General features: G+C 32.3%; 2 protein-coding genes across 6 annotated transcripts in view; one reads left to right on the top strand and one right to left on the bottom strand.

Annotated features, from left to right (window-relative positions):
• Positions 1-16,227, bottom strand: part of LOC127728577 (deleted in malignant brain tumors 1 protein-like) — a 32,814-nt gene extending 16,587 nt beyond the window's left edge. For both annotated transcript variants that reach the window (XM_052236059.1, XM_052236060.1), the window contains exons 1-5: positions 15,995-16,227; positions 11,901-12,048; positions 10,499-10,740; positions 7,260-7,416; positions 255-469 (exon numbers count right to left, since the gene is read on the bottom strand). In XM_052236059.1, coding sequence (XP_052092019.1) covers positions 255-469; positions 7,260-7,416; positions 10,499-10,740; positions 11,901-12,048; positions 15,995-16,067 — 835 coding nt within the window. In that variant the 5' untranslated portion in view covers positions 16,068-16,227. The remainder of the gene's footprint in view (positions 1-254; positions 470-7,259; positions 7,417-10,498; positions 10,741-11,900; positions 12,049-15,994) is intronic.
• A 36-nt stretch (positions 16,228-16,263) lies between these two features.
• LOC127728568 (receptor-type tyrosine-protein phosphatase kappa-like) overlaps positions 16,264-25,840 on the top strand; it is a 78,844-nt gene continuing 69,267 nt past the window's right edge. For 2 of the 4 annotated variants that reach the window (XM_052236039.1, XM_052236036.1), the window contains exons 1-2: positions 16,264-16,495; positions 18,051-18,130. In XM_052236039.1, coding sequence (XP_052091999.1) covers positions 18,067-18,130 — 64 coding nt within the window. In that variant the 5' untranslated portion in view covers positions 16,264-16,495; positions 18,051-18,066. Of the gene's footprint in view, positions 16,496-17,051; positions 17,107-18,050; positions 18,131-25,840 lie in introns of those variants that run through there. The other 2 variants (XM_052236037.1, XM_052236038.1) reach the window with 2 other exon arrangements.

The following is a 25,840-nucleotide window of genomic DNA, read 5'->3' as shown; positions in this document are numbered from 1 at the left end:
GCAGTGGAATAAAACATTCATTTCCATTGGCGTATACAGATACGCAGATATTTTTACCTTTGAAAAGTCATGTTTCTCTCGGGCGGGGCCCTCGGAATATCTAGAAATTGCCAAAAGCACTTCTTGCTAAACCCTTGATAGTTTTAAATCTGACAATTTAAGAATAATTTACATCTGTATTATTGATAAGGTCAACACGCTCTTTATACAAATATAAAATTATTTCAATAGATTTAACAGTTTAAATCGCTCACCGAGTGGCTGTGCATTAAGAAGTTTTACACATGTAACGCTGGCAAACTCTTTTTGGTTGACATTACAGTTGTGGACTGTAGATTTCGGACATTGCTCGATGTCAGTTTCTGTACCAATACATTCTACGTCATCAAGAAGATAATTGGCACTGACTTTATCGATGACGACCTGAGAATATATATCCTGTGGTGCACCTGCTTGAGCAACATTTGGACTGAAGAAAAAAGCAATCATGTATACTATCCATTTATCTGATACATTATATCGTGTTCCTTTAATATCAACAGACCTACAAAATGATAGTCTTGAATATCACTGAATTATCATATGTAAGCTAAATTATCATATACTTAGAGTTGATAACTTATAATTTTTACAGTATGATTATGGCACTAAATTTACGTGAATTCCATATTTTTCGAAATAGTGTTTAGCGGGCTGATATGAAAAATTTATCACATGCTTCCGACTATTAACACATGCCTTTCCGTAACGTTATCGCATGGCATTCCGGCATTACTCGGCAAATTCCGGAAAATACACCTTAATAGTACGTTTTCAGTGAAAAACATTACAAAGTAGGGTACAAAACAATTCTTAGGAAACAGGAAATATATTATGTAAAATGCAAAAAAAAAAAAAAAAACAAATGATACAATAAAAGAATTTTTTCAATGTTTCCAGCATAATTTAGAAAGTTACTTTACAAATGTTGACTTTTCCAAACAGTGTTCATTATGTTTTGTTGATTATTTTTTTTCATCGTCAATATAAAAATATATTTTACTGTTGTTTTTCTCCTCTGTTGAGGCATATGATAGAAAGTTTTCATATCGGATGTATTACATTTGGTGTCCGAAGTCCGTAAACTTTTCACTTTTTGAACTTCTACTTGAGAACCACTTTAAAGGATCAATATATTAAACTGTTATTTTTCTTCATTTTTAAAGCATATGATAAAAAGATCATAACATGTCATTTTTCATATCAGATGTATTATCAGCCCTCGGTCAATATCAGCCCTCGAGCCTTCGACTCTTGGGTTGATATTGAACCTTGGGCTGATAATACAACTGATATGAAAAATGCCATGTAATAGTCTGATATTATCATATACTTAGAATTTTTACAGTATGATAACAGCATTAAATTTACGTGAATTACATATTTTCCGAAATGGTGCTTAGCGGGCTGATATGAAAATTTATCAACTGCTTCCGGCTATTATCGCATGCCTTTCCGTAACGTTCTCGCATGGCATTCCGACGTTACTCGGCAAATTCCGGAAAATACACCTCAGTGGTACGTTTTTAGTGAAAAACATAACACAGTAGGGTACCAAACAAACATTTATAATTTAGGAAACAGGAAAATATATTATGTAAAATGCAAAACAAATGATACAATAAACGTATTTTTTAAAAGTTCCCAGCATAATTTAGCAAGTTTCTTTACAAATGTTGACCTTTCCAAACAGGGTTCATTATGTTTTGTTGATTTTTTTTATCGTCAATATAATATATATTATACTGTTGTTTTTCTCCTCTGCTGAGGCATATGATAGAAAGATTTCATATCGGATGTATTACATTTGGCGTCCGTCGTCCGTAAACTTTTCACTTTTTGAACTTGTACTCAAGAATCACTTAAAATGATCAATATATTAAACTGTTATTTTTCTCCATTATTGAAGCATATGATAAAAAGATCATAACATGTCTTTTTTCATATCAGCTGTATTATCAGCCCTCTGTAACCAAACTTAAGGAAATTGGTAAAAAAAGATTGTTGATATAATACGAAAAAGATAAAATATTTTTGTGAATTTCTATAATATCGTATGTGGTTCATTAGTATACATTGTTGTTTCAGACTATTGCATGCATGATTCATTGTATTGTTTTTACATGTTAATCAAAAGTCAGTATAAGATAGCCGGAGTGATACGGTTTAAGAGAAATACATAAAAAGAAGGTATAATACAGCCGATGTTTTGGTTCCTAGAATTCAAACACCAAACAGTATTCTCAACACACGACATCACCCTGGCTGACACAACACCCTGGCTGACACATATATCTTTATTTCATTTTTTTCACATATTTGCTTTAGGGATTCAGACTTCTTGCATTTGATACAACAACAAGACTGTGTGTCCATAGAACACCATTTCCTACTCGCACTATCTTATTATCGTGCTAAATAAACCGCAAAAAATCTGGTTCTAAACCCTAATTCGGCAAATATTTGAAATACGTAACACACCAGGAAATGTAATGACCCTCTACCACGAAAGGCAGAGTATGCATGGAAACTGCCAGAGTAATCTTTTTCGCTTTTTTGTAAGATCGTAAATATTTAGATATAAGTCACAGCCCTTTCAAAAAAATGCAATGTATAAATGGGAATTTCAGGTCAAATATTTTAAATTCGACGAAATTGATTGAACAAATCGTCACTTAAAGGCAATAAATATTAGAAGGAGATGACGGACGGCAGACGACGACCTCGTATAATAAATGACGACGACGGACGCCAAGTGAGCTAAAATGATAAGGTTTACAAACCTCTTACTTTACAACAATTCAACATAATTAATATTCCGTTTAAATTCTAAATCTTAGTTTGAAGAAGTTTCGGGCGACAGTAGTTTTTACTCAATTAGATAGAAATGTACTTGAGATGCGCTTTAAACTAGCTTCCTGTAACCGCGAGTTCTCGTATATCGGATTTTTGTGTCTTTTGTCTTTTTGTTAGTTGTTTTTCATTCTTTGTGTCCATCTGATAAGCCATATGTTTTGCTGTTTTACCACTGTCCCAGGATAGGGGAGGGTTGAGCTCTCGTAAAACTGTTTAATCCCGCCACATTCTTCATGTCCTTGTCACGAGTCGGGGCCTGTAATTCAGTAATGATGTTGGTTCCCATCTGCAGTTGGTTTTTTTTTGGTTAATATTTTACCATAAATCAGACCGTTTGGTTTTCTCGTTTGATTTGTTTCAAATTTTGTCATGCCAGGGCTATTTATATCTTACTTAACTTATGAGTTTTGTTATTGATGAAGTCTTAGGTTGACCTATAGATGTTTACATCAACGTCTCTTGTTCTCTGGTGGATAGTTGTCTCATTGACAATCGTACATACATACATACATGCCTTTATTATAACACCAAACATTCAATATACAGAAATTTCTGATTTTATGCTTATGTATACTTGGTTGAGAATGAATATCAATACAAGGTAAAAATAGACACGCATTATCTCCAAAAGGAGGAAAGTGTAACAGAGTAAGGGTCTCATATTATGAATGCATGACCTATATTATAAATGCATGATCTAATCATGCTCAAATAAAAATGCATGACCTATAATTTATGCTCAAATAAAAAATGCATAATTGCATTTTGAAGTCAAAATGTATCACTGGTTTAGAAAGAACTGTTTCAGAATCAATACAAGTACGAATATGAAAATCGTCAAAAAAACCAGACCCTTAGTCTACCAACATTCAAAATGGTTTGGTTATTATTTTTTTTTAAGTTTCAAGTAAATCATTAGAATGCATACATAAATAAGTATACAAGCAATTCAAAAATGGGATCAGGAAACAAGAGCAGTGCTCTTATCTAAATTTATTTCCCGAAGTTGAAAAATAAAATTACAGAACTATATGTACTTGATGATAGGCAGACGAATATGTGTGAAAAAAAACATAAAATGAATACAATAAACTAAATAAAGATTAATATTGGATGTTATATGTGTAATTATATATATATAAAGTTATGCTGCGTTCACACGTAACTCGAATTCAATTCGCATTAACTAATTCGAATTAGTTTAATTCGCATTCGAAACGTTTAACGTCCAAACGTAAATTCTAATTCGAATTGCAATGCGCGTCAAAGTGTGTGAACGCGATTAGCGAATTCGATTCGCATTCGATTAAATGTACGTGTGAACGAGGCATTAGATCAGGTGAAAGAAGAAAGGTGTTTTTGAAAATTGACTGTTTTATTACGGAAAGGGATAACATTCCTTTGTGCACATCATCAGGTATTGATTGTTCTATATTTCTTCATGCCCTTTTTCTGTCCTAATAAATGACGCCATGCCCCCTTTTCATCTCTTTAAATGACCTCATGGTCTAGTAAATGATTGAATACAAGAAAGTGGATGTATAAAGTCCAGAATTGGCTTAGGTGTGTTTCTCTTCTTATTTCTTCTTTATTATTTTCACTAGATGATATTTATTTCGATATCATAATTCTCCTTAATCCGGATTGAACGAGTAAAAGATTGATTCATATGGTGATTCAAATCTTTCAAAAATGTGAACTAGTAAAAATTATTGTACTTATTTGAACAAAAAGTTTGTAAGCATTTCACAGTACCGCCTAATATCAATTTCACTTGCTTTATTATAGATCGACATCGTTTTACTCTGTTTAATAAACAAAATCGATGGAAATACTTAATTCTTTGAATGTTTCGATTTTGACAAGAAGCCATCATAAATAGTTTGTGAAAAGATTTTAAACTGGTCCTTCGACTAATTTCCTTGTTTTAAGAAAAAAAATTATCAAACATATGTAAAGCACATATAAATAAACGATAAAAGTGTCATGCATGGCATATTTACAGGGACCTTTATAATACAAATACAGGCGGGAAATTTAAAAACTTGAAATATTTTAGAACATTACACTTTTATTAATTGCTATCTTGAGCTCTAATTCCATCAACAACTGTGAGTCCATACTTTACCAATGCAATATAACCATTCATTGCCAAGGAATGAGCTGTCAAATTGACAGCAAACTGGGTTTTCTGTATTAAAAAGGCACTTTCAGGCTTTTTCGACCTTCCACATTCTATAGAATTTTCCAATCTATCAAGGACTATAACTCCTGAACGGCAAAAATTAAAATCGTCACTATCAAACTTGACAACCATTTTGTCATCAGTAACAGCATAATAAATTTCAAGAGCATTATCTGAATGGTTCATAAGTAATTACACGGAAACGACATAAAGTGCAAATTTCCAATCTATCAAGGACCATATCTCCTGAACGGCAAAAATGAAAATCGTCAATATCAAACTTGACAACCATTTTGTGATAAGTATCAGCATATCAAAATTTTACGAGCATTAAATGACCAGATAATAAGTAATTGCACGAAAACGACAAAAAGTGCCATATCTCTCAAGGACCATAACTCCTTGTCGGTAAAAGAAGGAATCATCAATGTCGAACTTGATCTCCATTTTTCATCAGTAACAACATATCAAAATTTTAAAAGCATTTGTTCAGTGGTTCATAAGTAAATGCACGCAAACGACATAAAATGCCATTTTCCAATAGACTAAGACCATAATTCCTGAATGGTAAAAGTGAAAATCGTCAATATTAAACTTGACCTCCATTTTGTCACTAGTAACAACATAATATAATTTGAAAACTATTGGTAGAAGGATTCATAATTTATTGAACGGAAACGACATAGTGTCATTTTCCTATATAGCAAGTACCATAACTGCTGAACGTCAATATTTAAACTAACCTCCATTTTGTCATTAGTATCTACATGTTAAAATTTGAAAAGCATGCTTTGAACGGTTCATAAGTTATAGCACGGAAACTGTTTGCAGCCGCCTGCCCGCACGCCCATCGTTGTTCACCAATTTAATAACTGTATTTTTCATTCTGAAAACCCAGTTAAAAATTCTTTCAATCATGTTTCCAAAAATAAAAAACAATTATTTTGCGATTATTTTTTTTTAATTGACACATTTGTCAAATTTGTAAGCAAAATAGTATCATACGGAAAACAGATAAGTACTAAGACATGCACTGACACAGAAGAAAAGAAAATATTATATAAGCCAACATCCGTAATAAAATAATAATAAATTAAGAGAAGGTTTATAGCAGTAATTTTTTATAATTTTAAGCTAAGCTTTCTAATCAGAAATTGTTAATTTGTATTTAATAAATCATATATAGGCAAAACATTCCATTAAGCTTAGTAACATTAAAGACTAAGTTTAACTTAATTTCATATCAGAAAACATATGTTAGAACATAGAATATGTATCAATAAATTTATACCTAGGGAGCAAAAATTATATCCTAGCTACAAAAATATAAATATCATTTTTTATAAACATTGAAATAAACCAACAAACGATGCTAAAATATGAAAGAAAACATGGATCACTGAGCGTTGACTTTAAATACAAAACACACAATAATAAATATATTCTCGCAAAAACAAAAATATCGAGTGGCATATAGGGGAAATATTGGAATATGAGGGGCAATTAGAAAATACGAATAATACAGTAATCAACTTATTTTCGCCAATACTTTTGTTTTTGTTAAGTACAATTAAACCGACTTTGCTGTTAGCTATTTTCCAATTAAATTATAAGAGAAGATCCAAATATGACATATAGCAACAACTTATATTTCTTGCAAAAGTCATTTAAATAAATCCTTCAAAAAATCATTTCTATATATAGATTGATGAGAGAAGCATCAGCTGCGTCCCAATACAAGTTTTGTTCATTGACCTCATATATTCAGTCTGTAAGTTACTGCATAAGGAATTTTTATTATTCAACGGCAACACGGTTTCCAAAAAGGTTATATAGAAGGAAAAGAATGTTTTCGTTTGCTCAGGTTCGAATCACGCTAAAGGAACGATATAAATTAAAACGCGAAGAAATGCAATTATTTTGCTGCTTTATAGGACTGAATTTAAGACGTTATAAGGATATATATATATAGTAAAAGCCCCCTATAGATATTGGCTCTGTATTCCAAAGGAGAAAATATATCGTAGAGTCGTCGCAAATTATACTTCTTTGCTAAAATTGGAATCATGTTCCTTATAAATGATATAGTTTATTTCAATACCTTAATTAAAACATCTCTCATTCAGCAAACAAGCAATTGCTATATGACTATCTAGTAAATATAACTCGGCAAACTTACTCATAACAAAGCATTCGACAAACCACCTGGGCATCTTCTTTGCCCCATTGGTCGTCACATATTGATCCCCAAACACCATTTCTCTGGACCTCTACAAACCCTATACCATTCAAATTCGATAGTCCGATCAATCGGATATTAGGACTCGGGGAGGTGCCTGAAATTGTAATCAGAACCAGTAACAAATGTGCCAACCTCTATATATAGATATCTTTATACACGGAATATGTTTTATTATCATAATGACAAAAGAAATCAATATTCATAAATCATATATACTTGCAGAATTCATAAAAAATCGAAAAGCTCAAAATACGGTATCGCACATCATATAACTAATGTCAAGAATGACTTAATGTGACATTTGGCAATAATTTGTACTCGAAATGCATTAAAATCAGAAGAATATGATTAACATTGATCCAGTTCTGGTCAGTGATCGTTTCTCTAATAATTAAGTTAAAATCAATGTTTTCAGTGCTGCAATGGGGATGATTTCATATCGATTTTCATTGTTTGTAATGAAAAGAAGCACTGTACCTAGTACTATATGTAATTGGGAACGGTGGTAAATGCAGTTTTACTGCCGACATGGTCTGCTATAGTAGGCCAAGCACGCAGAGCTTGCTTTCAGTAAGTGCAATCATTTGATATGGTATTTTTTTATATGTCTTATTTTGTTATCAATTATACTAGTATTGTAGAGTTAAAGGGGCACTAGCTGCAAAATTTTTGTTTACCTATTAAACTCAAACTCTCAAATATGATTTATAAAACATATATTAAAATAACAATTCCCGCAGGAAACAATAAACGATGCATGAAGTCGTAAAAAGTATCAACATTTTGGGACAGAAAGTCATCTAACTAGCCATCGCAATAACCTTCGAAGATTGTCGATGGACATGTGACCCCGTTATGAATACACATAGAAAATATTAAAACAAAATGATTAGCATGTGCAAAAGTAAAACGACATTTTTTCTGTTTCAATTCATACCAGAGATAAAAAAAAAAAAAAAAAAAAAAAGAAAGAAAGAAGAAAAAAAAACCATGTTTTAACTGTAATCTGAATAAGAATGAGTTGTTTTGCGGGTCAAAACTATAAACGACATTTCTCTGCTGACATTTAAAAAAAATCTTAACTGAACGTGCTGAGCACACGGGCAATCCTCTCAAATTGAGGTCAAATCAAAGGTTACATACATATGGATCTAAATGAGGTTGAACTATTGTCATGCAGGTCAGTAATGTCCAGTAATTGAAAAAAAAGAGAAACGAGAGTGATTGAGATCTAAAAAAAAACTATAACCCCTTACAATATGTTCAGTTGCCTATCATGTATACGGAACCTCGTTAGTGATTGTCTTTTGTATGTCTAAAATGCTTTTGTCACTTAGCGAATTTGAAAAAAGGCAGATCTTTGTTAGTCTTGATAAAAGGAACTTGTTCTACATAAGGATGTGCGCTTTCTACAATTTGATAACACATATGTTCTAGCAATAGATGCATTCTCAACTGTTGATTCGTAAGGAGCTGGCATTTTCCTTTCTAAATCCGAAAATTGCGTTAATTACGAATTACATACATGCCGTCTCAAAGCCCTAACGTTCCTCTTTCTCATTTTATAGCATTATTATAGTTATACTAAAACACACCCGCGACATCGCGGATCCGTGGCTGAATTTAAGTACCTACGCCTAATTTTTAGCGCGGATTTTTAGTATTCGTATTGTCATCTGATAAAGTCATGCTGATTATAAGGTGTACAGTTTTCTCTGCTTTCAAATTTTTTTGTTTGAACCTGTCCTGGTTTTCTTACTTGTTTTTATATTTTGCATTTTTTTTATATTTTGAGGATGAGCAAATCAGGGGAGTGTATGTTCGTATGTTTTATTGCATTTTACTTATTATTTTGGGGGAAGGTTAACTTTCTGATAGTAAGTCCCGTCACGGTCAGGCTGGGAAACTGGGTAGGCAAATGCTCATATTAAATCTGTACCGATACAGTGTGTTAAATGTCCTCCCTAACACCATAAACCATGGTAGTGCTCCTATTAAAGGAGGAAGATACATAGCATACATACATTACAACCGGAAACTCCATGCGACATATACTATTGGTATCGGTATCGGATTCGACCCGGAACTTGTTAATTATTGGTAATATTAATTATGTGGAAAACAAAAGGGCCTGGAATGGTGTAATGTTTAATCTACACCATTGTCCTATATTAGTTATATATAAAGTTGATTTCTTTGATTCGTCGTTTTTTATGTCAAGCCGGGTAACAAATTGGACCTCGTTATTTTAGTAGTATAGATACCTGTGAGTACCAGAAAAAAGAGGAATCTCGAAGAACACCATTGAATGTTATCCGTCCACACAACAAATGATTTTTCTCGGAGGTATTCGGACTGCTGGTTGACGAAATGAATAAAAACCGATAAGCCATCTTTAACTTAGTTTCTTAAGTCTTTTACAGATTTTTATACAAAATGTCAGTGTTTCCGGTATTTTTACTAATTTAAAGCCGATTTTGAGGTCAAAGTACGTCATTATCAAGCTTACATTTCAAATTTGGATTTAATGACCATTATCAGAATGTATCATAGTAAAATCGATGATCATATAGGCAACAGGGGTATTTTGTTTTAAAATTTAAGCATCAACGGTCTTTTCAAAACGTCATAATTGGCATATAAACAACTTTTCAACATTTTTCATACTACCGACTATTGACACCCGAGTATATAATTTGTCGACAGGTTACATGTTCTGTGGTAGGAAATTCTGGTATTCGAACAAGTGGGGGCAACTAAAAGAAGTCAAATCAAGCTTACAATGGTGCAAATTGGGGAAAAATTTAACTTTTTTTCGATAATTTTGTCGTGTATAGAAAACATAAAGCAGTTAATTTGTCTCCCCAAATTGTACCGATGCTGAGCTTTATTTTGCTGCTTTTACACTGATGTCCCCTATCTTCCACTCAGTTGTTGGTTTAAACTCACATGATAAAGCCTGTCCCTTTCAAAACATGCGTGTATATTTTACCCACCAACAACTTCATATTAAATATGTAATTTTGCAGCAATTTGTGTTCAAAAATTTTATCCAGTGTTCTTTTTATCAGCACTTCCGCTTGATTTTCTGATATTACAATAATACATCGTCCTTGTGTTAGGGGTTATAATAAAAATGCTTACAGTAAATTGAATTATTTATATAGAAAACCTACAGTTTGATGGTTGTACAGTAGCTGGTCCCCTTGTTGTAGCTGGTAAAACGGATGGTGAAACAACAGGCGAGACATTACAAATCACACCAACATCTTCACTGTGTTGACAGTTTGACTGGTTCCAAGGTCGGGCTGTACATTGTTCAATATTGAGTTCGTTTCCCTGACAAGTTACATCGTCAAGCCAAATAGGACCAGTACCTTGTCCAAACCTTCCATCAGTTACAGCTACTCCACCATTCCTACATAGAGATAGTTATCAGGATTAATGGGGAGAATGTTATAATGTTGCTACAATCATGTTTTGGAACAATATCAGAGCTACGATGTAAGTGAAATACTTTGATATGATTTCTTCCATGTTTAAAGCCACTTTCTCCCCTCTCTCTCTCTCTCGACAGAAACATGATTTGTTTGACCGGTATAGATTATTCGTGATACGACGACCACAGCAATGTTCTACTGTTAACCCCCATCCCGTCCTCTTTTCTTCGAATTTGACTATCTAATGCGACTTATTACCGTACTTTTACGTACGCTAGCACGACGACGGCTGCCTCTAGTAGAACAGGGACTGCTTATCCTTCCGAGGCACCTGAGGTTCACCTCGGATCTTGTTGGGGTTGGTGTTGTTCAATATTTGGTGTTCTGTGTAATGTTTTGTTATTGTTGTTTGTATTTTCGTTGTTTTTCTTTTCAATGTTTTTATTGGAATTCTGATTTTGTATTAACCCCTTGGTATTTTCTGTCTTTAAAAAGAAAAGAAAAAAGAAAAGAAAAGGTACCAAAAATAAGAAATAATTCATAAATTTCCTTCTCCCTTCTCAGTAACTTCCGTGTACGTTCCTGATGCGATGCAAGCAGGCCAATTCATTTACAAAAGTACAATTCATCCACTCTGATAAAAAGATGTATGGCTACATTATGTTCAATCCAGGAAAAATTTATTTCCTTATATTTTGCAATGAAGAGTAAGTTGATTTACAGAGGTATCAGGAGGGTTGAAATAAAGTTACACCACTGTCTAAGGTTAGGAACAGAGTTGAGCGTTCACAAACATAGACACCCAGCAACATTTTATATGTGTCTGTCCAAAATCGAGCCTGCAATTCAGCAGCACAGCTTTATACATAAATTCCTTCCCAATCCAATAAATTGTCTCAAATCAATGCTTTCTGTTATACCTTTTATTGAATTGTACCTAAAAGTGTGTCGTGATAAACTTGGGCTTATAACTGACAACTGATTTAAAAAAAAGGGGAAATGTCCAAAGACATAACATTACCATTGATTTTTTGTTTACTCCTGTGTGCAGTGAACATTTTACATTCTTATTACCTATTTTTTAAATTTATATCTGAATGAATTTTATTAAAAATTATATCTTTACACAAATACATACTGAAATCCCAATTGTCGACAGACAACTGCAGCCGCAAGATCATCGAAGCGATCGTCACATACTGTTCCAGTGACGCCGTTCCTCGTGATTTCCACTCTACCTTGGGATCCAGAAGATCCAGTACCAGCTACATTGATGGTAGTTTGGCCTGAAAATATCATTCAACGTTTAACTGTTTCGTGTGGTCTTTTAAAAAGGGGAAAGTACTGTGAACCTGATTTCAGTACATTTTCCTCACCCTGGAACATTAGCTCAGCTGGTCTGAAAGGCCGTTAACTTCTTCCCATTTTCTTTTTTAAACCACTATAGATCAATTTTAACCAATCTTGGTATGAATGATGTATGGAAAATCTTCTATAGAATTTATTTGTTTCCGATCGGAGAAAAACATGGCCAACAGAGGTAGTTCTTTTTACAACCGGCACACGTTATATTGAGGGACTCGCAAAGGCTTTATGTTCTTGCGCATTTTTGTATTATTATTCTCAAACTTTCAACATATCAAGTCAGATTATTTATTTAAACAGCTTCAATAAACAAGTATGATGTAAAGTTACAAATGAAAATACCTACTTTTGACAGATATAATATTTTTTATGAAAGTTATTTTCCCCGTTTTTTTTAACACGGTTTCAGAGGATGATAAATGTAAAATAAAAATACTTTTTTCAGCTTAAATTATTCAAGAGAAAATCAAGTTACTTTTTGTCAAGGGAGAAAGATCAGAAATTAACCATAAAATGTAAGGTTAATGGCAAATAAGCCCATGTAAGGTTAATGGTGAATAAGCCGACAACTACCAAAAAAAATAACCGGCTAATGTTTGTATGGTGATTCATATTATTAGAGAATTTCGACACGGTATTATACATTACAACCCAGCAAGTTATTGTTTGATTAAAAGATTCATGGTGCAATTTAGCAGAGTAAATTTTTGAAGTATATTTATGCCCTTGGTATAAATCAGGTAAATAAATATTGATAAACATACATACATCTGTTGTTGTTTTCCTATTTTCCTATACAACCAATGCATTACTGTATTGATATTGAAGTTAATAATATGATACAAAAAGTACATGACCTTATAGCAAAAAGAATCCCCGCAGTCCAGGATTTTAAAATACAATTACCCACAATTTCGGCTTAATTTTAAGGAACGATAAATATTAAACCCAACACCTATGAAAACACGTTCTATTGGAGGTAAACTACAAACTAAAACAAGCATAAACAAGAGGCTCCCAATAGCCCGAATCGTTCACCTGGTAAAAAAAGCCAGTTTGGAATTTATGTTTACCTATATTGCAATCAGTTATGTTTGCTTATTTGTAAATCTTATTAAGTGATATTTTTGTAGATTTTTTATTAATGATCATTTTAGTGTTTACATTTCATACCTTTAGAAATAATTCGCAAAACTATAAAAAAAAAAAAGGTGAAAATTCCTTCATTTAAGGGCAATAAATCCTATCATAAGTCTTACAATTTTGCTGGCATGTTACTTGTAGATCTAATTTTCGAATCTCCTTAGAGTTTAAGTTTCTCTCAATCTACTATGATTATTTTACAAAAATGCAAAAAAAAAAGAACCGTAAAAAAGATCTTAATGTGCTGAACACTGTTACTATTTATTGTTCCTTTATATCTTTGATAGTTCCTGCGAAAAAAAAAAAGACGAAAAATGGGTAAAAAAAAAATAACATAAATACCGAACTCCAAGGGAAATTCAAAACGGAAAGTCCTTTATAAAATGGCAAAATCAAAAGCTCAAACACATCTCCCCTCTTATATCTTTCAATGGCAATTACTCCTCTAAGGGGCTAATTGAAAATTTCGACCGTTGATTTATTTGTTGATCTTATTTTGCTCAACATTTTTGCTATACATTGTTGTTCTCTATTTATTATAGTTTCTGCAAAAAAATGCATTACAATGGTGAAAATGATTATTCAACCGCAATATTAACAATATTAACTACTATAAGGAGACAGTTCAAAATTTCGGCCATCTTGACTCATTTGTATCTTATTGTGATTAATATCTGTGCTATTTTACAGTTTATCTCTATCTTTTGTGGTTTCTACAAAAAATGCAAAAATGGATAAAAATCGTCTTTCGGGGGGCAATAACTCCTTTAAGGAGTCAATTGACGATTACCATTTTCGTAGATAAAAAATTGCTGAATATTTTTGCACTTCACAAATTGCTGAATATTTTTGCACTTCACAATTTCTCTTTATCTAATATGGTTTCGGCTAAAATGGGTACACATCATCTTTCCAGGGAAATCAATCCTATATATATATATATATATATGGGATTTTTAAATTGGCGATTTAGATCGTGCTGACTTATTTGTAGATCTTATTTTGATGAGCAGTTTTACAATTTCTCTCTTTCTATTATAGTTTCTGCAAAAAATGCAAAACATAGGGGAAAAGGGGGAGAATCGTCTTTCAAGAACGGTAACTGACCATTTCGCCCATTATGACTTATTTTAAAATCTTATTTTCCTGAACATATTTACTTTAAAACAATCCTTCAATCTACTGTAGTATCCGCAAAAAAATGCAAAAACTGCGGGTTAAATTATCATTTAAAGACAACCGCTATAAAGGACCAATTGACGATTTCTGCCATATTTGACTTATTTGAAGATTTTATAATTCAGATCATGTTTACTGATTAAATTTTCTCTCTATTTATTATAATTTTCAAGATCATGACCAAAATTTTGAAAAATTGCTAACAATTGACATTTCAGGGGCAATAACTCCAAAATGGGTTGTCGGATTTTCTGACAATTCCACAGCAATGCCTGCTGATAATTTTACCCTGTCAAGTTTTGCAATGTAAGCCAAAAGCTGCGAAATTTGCTTGAAAGTGATATTTCAGAGGCAAATAAGGGTTGTCCGATTTTTTTTCAGAAAATTCCAAAAGAGATAGACATTGACCTGCTGATCATAGTTATCATGTGTGTTTTGCTGTAACTACTTTAGTTTTGAGATAGAAGCCAAAAACGACAGTTTATCCCATGTTCAATATTAACAACAGAAGCCATGTAAGTTGATCAGTGAATCAAATCTCTGGATACAATTTTCAAACTAGATTCCCCACGGAACATTCAAGTCAAGTTTTGTAACATTAGACCCAGTAGTTTCAGAGGAAATGATTTTTTTTTTAAATTTACGACGACGGACGGGTGGACGATGAGCTAAAAAGGAAATGATGTATTCAATTCAATTGGTACAACATTCAGTTGTTTCAAAGAAACATAATGTAAGTATATATGTAAATGTGGTAGCGGTTATCGATACGTGATAGTTAATAATATTTTAAAAATAAGTTTGCATATATAACGGCATAAGAACGGGTGCAAAAAGGTTTGATTGTATTGTTACTATTTATTTCATCATAAAACTGGTGTGGAGTGTTTAGAATCTAGGTTGACGATACTTAGGGAGAATTATTAGAATGTCTCCTTATTATTTAAAAGAAATTCTAATATTTCTCAATTTTTACGCAAATTATTTTAACAAAAAACTTGTTTAATAGTTTTTAATTTTTGTTTATAACGATTGTGTAAGATTACGTTGTAGGCCTATTGGTTGAATAGTTGCGATCATTCAAACAAACTTTGTCTATATGGGGGTCATCAGGGGACTAAATTCCTCACCTTTGATCCCTTTATGCTACATAGATGAAGAACAAATTATTAGCTTGTTATTCAGTACAAACGTATGATAATTATTACTTTATTGAATTTTATTCTTTGCCACAAATAAATATTTTTGTATTCAAATAATTATTTTTAAACCATGTAAAATGTAGTAATAACGGGTATATTAGGACATATTTTATATAAATATTAATATTTAATTCATGTATTAACACATCGTATCCTACACATGATTGCCAGGTATCAAAACATATATCATATATACGTAATAACATGCGTTGTTTAAAACGATTTAGAATATGATATGAATTAATCTGTCATCGACCTTTTATAATTAATATAAACTGGTTTATATATAATAATACAGACTATCTTATAAATAATCAGAATCAGTTTAAGAAAAAAAACTTACCTTTAACCTGGGAAAACGCTCCGTAAATTAAAATCAAATGGAAAATCTTATTCAAACCATTGTGTTTAAACATGTTCGATCGTTTAGAGATGTTCAACGCGATTAATTAAATACATGTGCACATTAGACCGATTCTTGGATCAATTCATTCTATTCGATTGTTTTTGTTTTTGAGTGGTGTTTCTTGAGTAATCCTCGAAATATTTGGGACAAGGCACGTGAAGTTCCGGAAGACGTAAAGTTGCTATGACGTCGGATGTAAACAAAAGGGCGGGGAAAATACAACATGGCGGCGCCCAGAGATCGCAGGTGACTGAAATCTGTTAATATTTGTCATTTGTTATTACCGTATATAATTGTCGTTTTTTTCAATTTATTTTCATAAATATATACTTAGATGCCAAACTGAGAGTATTATTTAAGCGTGTATAATTAAATAGGATTATTGTAACATTGTCCGCCGTAATGACAACTTGTTGATGCAGGAAACTATCTTCATAGGTAAATATTATGTACTAGTATTGATTTAAATGTTAGAAAATCGATAGTAATTCTTAATTTAGAAAACAGCAGTAAATTTGAAACGTATCATTTAAAATTATGGTATTTAAATTCACTAAACCATGAAACAGTTAAATGCACTAATCCCGTTTTACCAATGCACAATGTTGGTGTAAAATGGGGAAACATTCTATTTAGGTTTATTGCAGATTTTAATATGTAAAATCATCATAGTTTCTTTTGAATTTTAATTCAATGAAATATTACATACAAGTTGAAGAAATTAGACATTTGCGAGATAGTTCAAGTAAGAAATGAGTATTTAAAATCACACTGCGAATTTTTCATCCCTTCTTGCAACCTCTTGTAATATACACCTTATCGCTATTTGTCCGCCATTACTGGACATCACACAAGTTCCCGTAAAATTTTGACGTCATAATAGAAAATATCTGACGCCACAATGGAAAAGTGATTGTTGTATGACGTCAAAAGTTCGAGCGGGACTGATTCTCGGGTCAAGCGGGATTAGCGATAAGGTGTATTCTGGCAGTAGATATTTGTGCATATTTCACAGGATTATTGTCTCAAATATTGAATCATATTATAAGGTAAATGTTCATTAGATCATTACTTTTCAATTTTTAATGTTAACTTACATAAAAGTCACAAATAGAATAATTAAAAACAAACACATTTTAATTATTTTGAATTTGAGTATTCAGTAAACTAGTCATACATAAAGATCTCCCGTCTACGATTAGTATTAAATTTTACTCTACTGCGTAAACGGAGCATATCTGTATAATTTCAACGAAACTTCAGTCCTAAAGAAATTGGTGCTGGTTAAAAGTTTAAACAGGAAAGGTGTAAAATATTTTGAATTATTCAAAATTCAGACAAAATACTAAAAGGATTTTCTACCACAAGAATAGATTGCCATTGCTGTTTTTGGCGAAATCTTTCGATATTTTTGGCCCTCTTTGGTCTTCAACTTTATATTGTATTTGACCTTTTTTTTTTTTTTTTAACTTTTTTGATTCGAGCGTCACTGGTGAATCTTTTGTAGATGAATCGCGCGACTGGCGTACAAAATTATAAGCCTGGTATCATTGATGCGTTTATTTTAATTTTTTAATTATATTTCAATTTATAGATACAACTCAATAAAAAAGCGTCATTCTGAATCCTTTTGAATGCGACACATGGAAGGTAAAATGTTATTAACATGAGTGAGATGTATGATGATGACTTACTTGACTTTATCCACTTCGTCCCAAGGGGGACATAGGGCAACTAAAATGTATAATGTATAATGATAGAAACAATCATATTTGTTATGCTGTTTTTGGAAGAAGGCATTTGTAACACATTTAAATTGTCACTGTTTTAATTAAGCTTGTGCTGTTTATGTATACGTCATTTATTTAGTAACAATCCAATTTTGGGGATTTTAAACTAATTCTTCTTTTTTTTTTCTTTTTCATTTTATTCTGATTGTGAGTCCTTGGAAATGATAATGGAAACCATTTAAATTTAATGCCATTCATTTCAGGTGACCCTGATAGTTGATGATGATAAATACATATGGTTATTTTCCTGTCTTAATCACCATTCTTAACCTGGGAGTTATCGGTAAGTTTGATGATATTCGTTACATCATACGGAGTGTGTATTGTGCTGCATTTTTTTTTCTTCTGTTACTTTTCAAATTTAACTGTTGCTTATACAAAATAGAGATGCATAACTATTTTTCCAAAATATAAATTTGCCTTGAAAAAGTTCTTGTTAGAGGGATGAATTTAGTAAGAAGATTTAACAAAAAAATCTTTTTTAAGACCAAAGTTTAAACTGGATCAAATGGGAAATTGATTCCGTCCTCTGAAATTCTTTACCAGACTCGGGCGGAATGAATCGCAAGTATTTCATGATGTAACGACAGCTCTAATATCACCTTTTAGTTAGTACAACGAGCAGTCCAATTGACTAAACATTTCAGCCTTTCTGTCATTTTCTTCTCTATTTATCCACTGTTTTATTGCTTTACCCTTTGCTATATCATAAATCTACGTGAAAACTTGAAACCCATTTTTTTTAAACAAATAAAATTTTACATTTATATGTCTGTCTTTGTATTGTGTATGAAAAATGGGTAAATGATTCATTACCGAAAAGCGTTTAATTTATTCTTTACGGCCTTTTTATAGTTGAACAAAACTTATTTTCTTTATAACACTGATGTTTTGGAAAACATAATTTCTATTACGCAAAATAATTTTACAAGCTATGAATACAAAATACATGAATAATGATAAACACATTTAATGATCACCATAAAGAGGTATATATCACCTAGGACGATTTTCGCCAGAAGTGTTATACACTCGTTTATATTGCGTCGCTTTTAAATATGTACCGACAAATGTAAAGCCGCCTATATTTAATGAAAAGTTTGTAATTGTTTGCGCGAAAAGAATGGTGACGTTGTGGAGATGAAAGCACTAGCAGTTGTCGATGAAGTTACATGTATCTCTGGTCACTGGAATGAAAGTTCCTTCTTATTTCAAAACAAACAATTATAGATTTGACACTGAGGTATTTCTGACTCACAAGACATATATATGTACTTTGAACGATAAAGGTAATTTTTACATTCAATACATGCTACCTCATATATATTTTCATTCCTTTTTATATGCAGCTCATTACATATAAAACGTAACTCGGCGTCTCCGACCATCCTGTATATTAATAGAGTGCTTACAATATCTATTGTCCATATCGATTCTTTTTTATATTAATCTTTTCAATTGCTAACTGATGACCACTAAATCTAAATTGAGCCAAGCTTTTTTGATTTTTGAATTGACTTAAATATGATGATTTCCATTTTGAAGCTTTCTCTGAACTGATATAAGTACGTATTTTTTTTCAGTAAATCATATATCTGCTGATTAAAACATTTTTAACAGTTTCAATTTCAAAAGATTCTAAATCAACACCAAGGCATCTTAAAACATATACAATACTAGAACATCAAGATGACTTATTACATTCTTGAAATCAGGATTTGTTTTAACAAATGATCATATTTTAGTTTTTATTTGTTTTGGAAAACTTTTAGAGCGGAAAAAATTATTTCAAAATTGCATTCAGTGCGACCGAACTCTCTCTAAATTACATGATTTTTTTTAATGTACACTACATCTAGAATGAATTTGTAGAACTTTTTACATAACGAAATTGAGCTTTCTAAATTTATTTTCAATTTCTAAAAGATTGTCTTGTCTCTCTGATCTTTCGATATATTAAAATTACGATAACCTCAAATATGTGAGCAATAAGAAAGTTGAAAAAAAGTCTTAAGTTTTCAGAAATATGAAAAAATAAAGACTATTTTAACTTACACAAACGATGTCTTTGACAATGAATTGGTAGTTTACAGTCGCTTCAGACGTCCTTTGTTGTACCTAAGAACCCGCTTGACAACTTTTATAAGTCCAACGATGCCATTGACAATGAATTGATAGTTTGCAGTCGCTTCAGACAACCTTTTTTGTATTTTAGATATCACTTGACAACTTTTATAAGTCCGAGATGTAATGTAATTCGCCCATTTTAATTTCAACAATACAGTTAAATTCATTTTGATAGCCAAATTTGGTCATCCGTTGTCTTAAAAATATCTTTAGCTTTTGACATGCCAAAATTTGAGAAATCACCGCTCACAAAAATAAGTGCCAACAGACTTCAAAACAGGGAGGTATATCAAACTCAACATTTCAGCTTCATATAGAAGAGGAGGAAGTACATTTTCTTTTATTTTCACCCCTACATAAACCCAATGAGAAAAGTTTCATATTAGGTATAATAAATTTAACCCAGAAAACGTGGTGAATGCTAGACATATCTTCACTTAAATGAACTAAGCTGTTGATGCCCAGAACAAAACTTACGGTCGGTTGGTAACTTTGTGGGTATTACTAAATACTACTAGTACTAGTATGTCAATTTTAGGTTATACATTTGGAACATTCCAGCAGCGTCTGTATTTGGAGTGTGTATCTCTCCCGGTTGATACGATATTCCAGAGCTTTGGGTTCCTATCGATAGAGGGTTTCTACTAATAAGGAAGATATTGAACCAAGGGTTTCAAGTCGTAAAGTTGAAGTCATCCCTTCTAAAGTTTAACGGACGCAATCACGAATTGGTAGGCAGTTATGGAATATATATGTGTCACAGATGACCACAGATATGATTCTATTGTGGTAACCACAATCTGTCCTCTTTTCCTCGATTATGAAATCACCGAATGAGACTTATCACCGAATTTGTACTTACCATAAGCAAAATAACTGGTGTCTCAAGTGGATCAGGATCTGTCTACTCTTCCGGAGCACCTGAGATCAGCCCCAGTTGTTGGTGGGGTTCTTGTTGGTTTTTGTTTTTTTATGAATTGTTTTGTGGTCTTGTTTGTCTTTTTGTCGTCTTTGTTTTTTATGTTAGTTTCCCTTCGACTTATGAGCTTTGAATGTCCGCTTGCCCTTGGTATATTCCACCGTTTTTTACATTGGATTATGTTTATTATTGTTTGTGCATTATCCAATATTTGAATCTTTATTAAATGGTAAAAAAGTGACCTAATTTTACTGTTAGTTTTCAGTCTGAGTCAAAATACGAAGGTGGTAAATTTTCATTGTGAAATTGAAAATATGAATATATGATTACTACCTCCTTAATTTTAAAATCTATGAAAATGTACATGTATGTGCCATTTCATTTCACTTCGTGATTGAAAAAAAAACCAGAATTTACTTACGTAGTTTTGGAGTTTTCAAGTTTAGACCTGTTGATTGGCATGTGCTTGTTCCCCATTCATCTGGATGGCCATGTTATTACTGATGACCTGACTATTGTCTACAACCATTCTCTGCAAAATGTTTTAACCAAAAGGCCGAAATACAGTGAGCATAAATTTATAAATGGAAAACACAACTTTGAAATATTAATGGATTCAGTCGTGGGTTATACCAGGTAATGAGATAAACGTGAAAAAGAAGACGTGGATACTCTATCAGGTTGTGTTACAACTCTGCATGAGAGCGTTGATACTTATCTGAATTTTCAAAAAAGGGGTCGATGTAAGTATGATCATGCTGCATTTATCTTCAAAGACCTGAATGTTGCTAAACACATGTCCTACCTCCATGATTGACAAACATAGTATTGTACACACAGACAAAGCCCACACCAACATTGTTTTTGTTTGTAAATAATATTATATAAACTGCTTGATAAAGGAATCAAGTATTGATAATTCAATTTGTTCTACTTTTTTGCCGACTTGTTCCTATTATCATATGAGGTAGACTTCATACAGGTGCTCCTGGGGTGAAATAAGATAGAAGCTAGCATGCTCCTTTAACTTCACGTTCAACTATACAGATGATCGGTTGAAACTGCAAAACAAAATAGACGAGTTTAGATTTAATTTATATGTTGCAACATTCCAGCAGCGTCTGAAGATGACATTTGATAATCGTTGTCACGTGAACAGATGACCACGGATATATGTTCGAATTGTCGTTACCCCATCCAAGTCCTCTTTTCCTTGATATCACCGAATGGGATCTTCACCGAATTTTTATTTGCTAAGAGTAACACGATGGGTGCCTCTGGTGGAGCAGGATCTGCTTACCATTCTGATGCACCTGATATCAACAACGTTTTTTGCTGGGGTTCGTGTTTCTCAGTCTTTAGTTTTCTATGTCGTGTTTTTCGGACTGTTGTTGATCTCTTAGTGTTTTTTTTTCGGGTCTTTTTTTTGCTATGGTATTGTCTGCTTTTCTTAGACTTATGATTTTTATTGACCCTTTTGTGTCTTCTGCCTCTTTTTTAAATCTTCATATTGTCTTTGTTATAATTATTTTTATATGTATTTTCTAGAAATCGTCTAACTTATAATGTAAGAGTATAATGAGAGAATTATCTTTATTGAAACTCAACCGTGGATCTTTCAGGGACGCGATGACAGAGACCGTTATTTACTATCATTTTATTTCAGTTGTGTTTTTTGAGAGAAAACATAGGCAAGCGAGAACAGGATTTATTTTAATTTGTATAACTGATCTCCTGTTAGCAAACATTCGATTTGGGACAAGGTACCACTACCAAACAGTCTGGGAAAACACGATTTATTTATTTGTTGTTATTGGTTTGAATTAGCATTCAGAAACTGCAAGTACTCTTAGATCGGCACTTTTTTCTTTTGTCTTTATGGTAGTTATTTTTGTGCTACGTGCCGATCTGATGTGTCTAACCATTACCAACTGATTTTTATAGTTTGTTCTTATGTTGTGCTGTTTCACTACTGTCTCAGGTTAAGGAGGTTTGAGCACTCACACATATGTTTAGCCCGCCACATTCTATATGTGATTGTCTCAAGACCAGAAGCCTAGCTGTAATTCAGTGGTTGTCGTTGGTTGCTGTCTGTCATTATAAAAAAATAAGAAAATGTGGTATGATTGTCAATGAGACAACTTTCCACCAAAGTTCATATGAAGTGGAATATATATTTGTTTTTCGTTTCATTTTATTATTGTCATAAATCAGGCCGTTTGATTTTTTGTTTGGATTGTTTCACATTTTATCGTGTCGGGGCCTTTTATACCTGACTATACGGTATGGGTTTTGCTCATTGTTGAAAGCCGTTCGGTGACCTCTAGTTGCTTAAATCTGCTTCATTAAGACTCTTTTGGATAGTTGTCTTATTAACAAGCATACAACATCTCCTTATTTTATATAGGGTAAACAAACTATCTCAATATTATCAGTGTATACAAATAAGGAGATGTGGTATATGATTGCCAATGAGACTACTATATTTATATATCCACCAGAGTTCAAATGAAGTGAATATAAACAATTATAAGCCACCGTACGGCCTTTCAATAATGAGAAAAAGCCATACCGTATAGTCGGCTATACGAAGGCCCCTACACGAAGAAAAAAAACCGTATTCCAAATGGCAAATGTATCACTCAATTTGAAATCTAGCTGTCCCATTTTTTGAAGAAAAAAAAAGAGTTTCGACTTGTCTATACTAGTATATGAAACAATGTCAGTAAAAAAAATATGTAATACAATATTTGAAAATTAGTACGTAATTTGTATTTTAATGAATCTCAAAAGCTTTTTTTCTCATTTATGTATAAATTAAAAGGATGAAAAGGTTTAGAATCTTTATAACAAACTTCTAATTAATTTTTGCGATAAAAAATGAATGTAAGGCATAATTTGTCTGATCGTCTGTGTAAAGTAAAACCTGTAAACAGATCTTTCAGTCAGTTCCTCTGTAACAGGTAACCCGAGCTACAGACTAACTACGTTGAGTCTAAAGAAGGATGTCATCTTGTTTCATGGTTCATTTGTTGACATTTAGGATTCATGATGATATTATTAAAATGCGCTAGTATTAGCTTACTGTTAGTAATTGGTCAAATGAATTTGTTCTATAGTCACATCGCGTAAAAAATGGTTTGGGATGGCTGTGTATGAGATAATCGTAAAATTAGAACACAGGTGAGGTTCGACGGAGCTTTCCGGACTCTTGGGGAGTCCACAGTATACTAAAATTAAGGCGGCGGATGTGTCTCTTTGATCCCGCCCTTGTATTTTCAACTGCTGGTCTATTCATTCGCCAAGGTCTGCTTAACCTCCAATAGCAAATATTTTTTTTATTAACTGTTACATGACTTGTGGCCAGTATCATAAACTTGAAACATAAATCATGCTGCCAAATAAGAACAATAACATACATGGAGGTTTAAATATACAATTATTTGATATGGTGTAATTTTCATAATGACAATTAGACAAGTAAATAGTATTGGAACTGGTCAACGAAAGGCGTTAAACAATGACCACAAACCCACACGTTTGATCAGATTCAAAAATCCTAAAAGATGGTAGATTTTATTCAGGTTAAACAACCAACGGCGAAAAGCAATAAAAAACGGGGGGAGCCAGACCACATGACTGGAGACAATTGAATACACTGAGGATAATATATCAGAATTATAAGATAATCTAACTCTTTAGAAATGTTCATGAACTTGGAGTTAAAACTGATCTGGTTATAACTTACACTTTTTACAACCCTGGCTATAGTTACACTTAACAAAAATTCAATTGTTCTTTTATAGAGTTTTAATGGCATTCAGTAAGAACAAATATAAAAGCAATTATATATATTTTATAGGTGGGAATAAACGCCCAAGGAAAACATCGTAATTTCGAAAAAATGTTTATTTGTCAAGACCCCTTCATGATGATAAAAGATTATAATTGTAAAATTTATACCCATACACTATTATTTATTGTCTACTATAAACCTGGGGGGAAACGCAGTAAATTCGATTTGTTTTATAACTATATTGTGATCTGATAAATGACTTCGCCATGAGATCACATTATTTTATTTATTTTTTTGTCCGAAAAAAATCTCAATTTCAAGATTCACAAAGAAAATGAAATAATTCTGATAAAAAATGTGTACTTGAAATAAAAAGGTTGCTAAATTATGTTATGGTGAGATGAGTCCTGTTTAGTGAATGAAGCCAATGGTCATTTTATGCTTTCGGAAGCTTATCTTCAAAATGTCCCTAATGGATAAAATTATACCTGGGACTATTATATATATATTATGTCCCAGATTATGCTTAACAGTTTACAAAAGTAACAGATGACAGTAGGTAAACGTTTCTCATTATGCTAACATCAATAATTCACTACACTGGATTGCTCACATTATTACCTTACACTCGGAAAATCAATACGTATGGAATAAGCCAATAGTTCATGAAAACGAATATATTATGGAGAAAATAGTAATCACCTCTGTTTATCAATACGTATTACGTATACAGTCTTCACGACAGGTTTTACACATTTCAGTAATTCGCAGGATTGACATATATTCATCATTATAGCTTCACAAGGACGTCATTCGATTCATTGCGGACTCGATCTGTTAAAAATCTACATCTGTGTTTTTATTGAGCTGGTAGGTTGGTTACATAGGGGGAAAAAAAACAAGTACTTTCTAGACGTCTTTAGACGGGAGCATAGTTTTGAAACTTTAAAAAATTGTTAATGTCTTTTTGATCATATTTAAATGCCCAAAATTTCACGACAAAAGTCTAACCATCTTGAAAATTAATTTTTAAAGGTATGTATGTGATCCGTGTAAACTCATCGAACCTTTAAACAAACTTATTAGTAGAGCTTATCTTACCAATGTTGTAATTAGATCTTTGAATATAGTTTACATTGGCACTAATATCG

Source organism: Mytilus californianus, unplaced genomic scaffold, assembly GCF_021869535.1.
Source record: "Mytilus californianus isolate M0D057914Y unplaced genomic scaffold, xbMytCali1.0.p SCAF_2, whole genome shotgun sequence".
NCBI classification, from domain to species: domain Eukaryota; kingdom Metazoa; phylum Mollusca; class Bivalvia; order Mytilida; family Mytilidae; genus Mytilus; species Mytilus californianus.
Note: the sequence above shows the minus strand (reverse complement) of the source record. Positions and strands in the feature narration are given on the sequence as shown.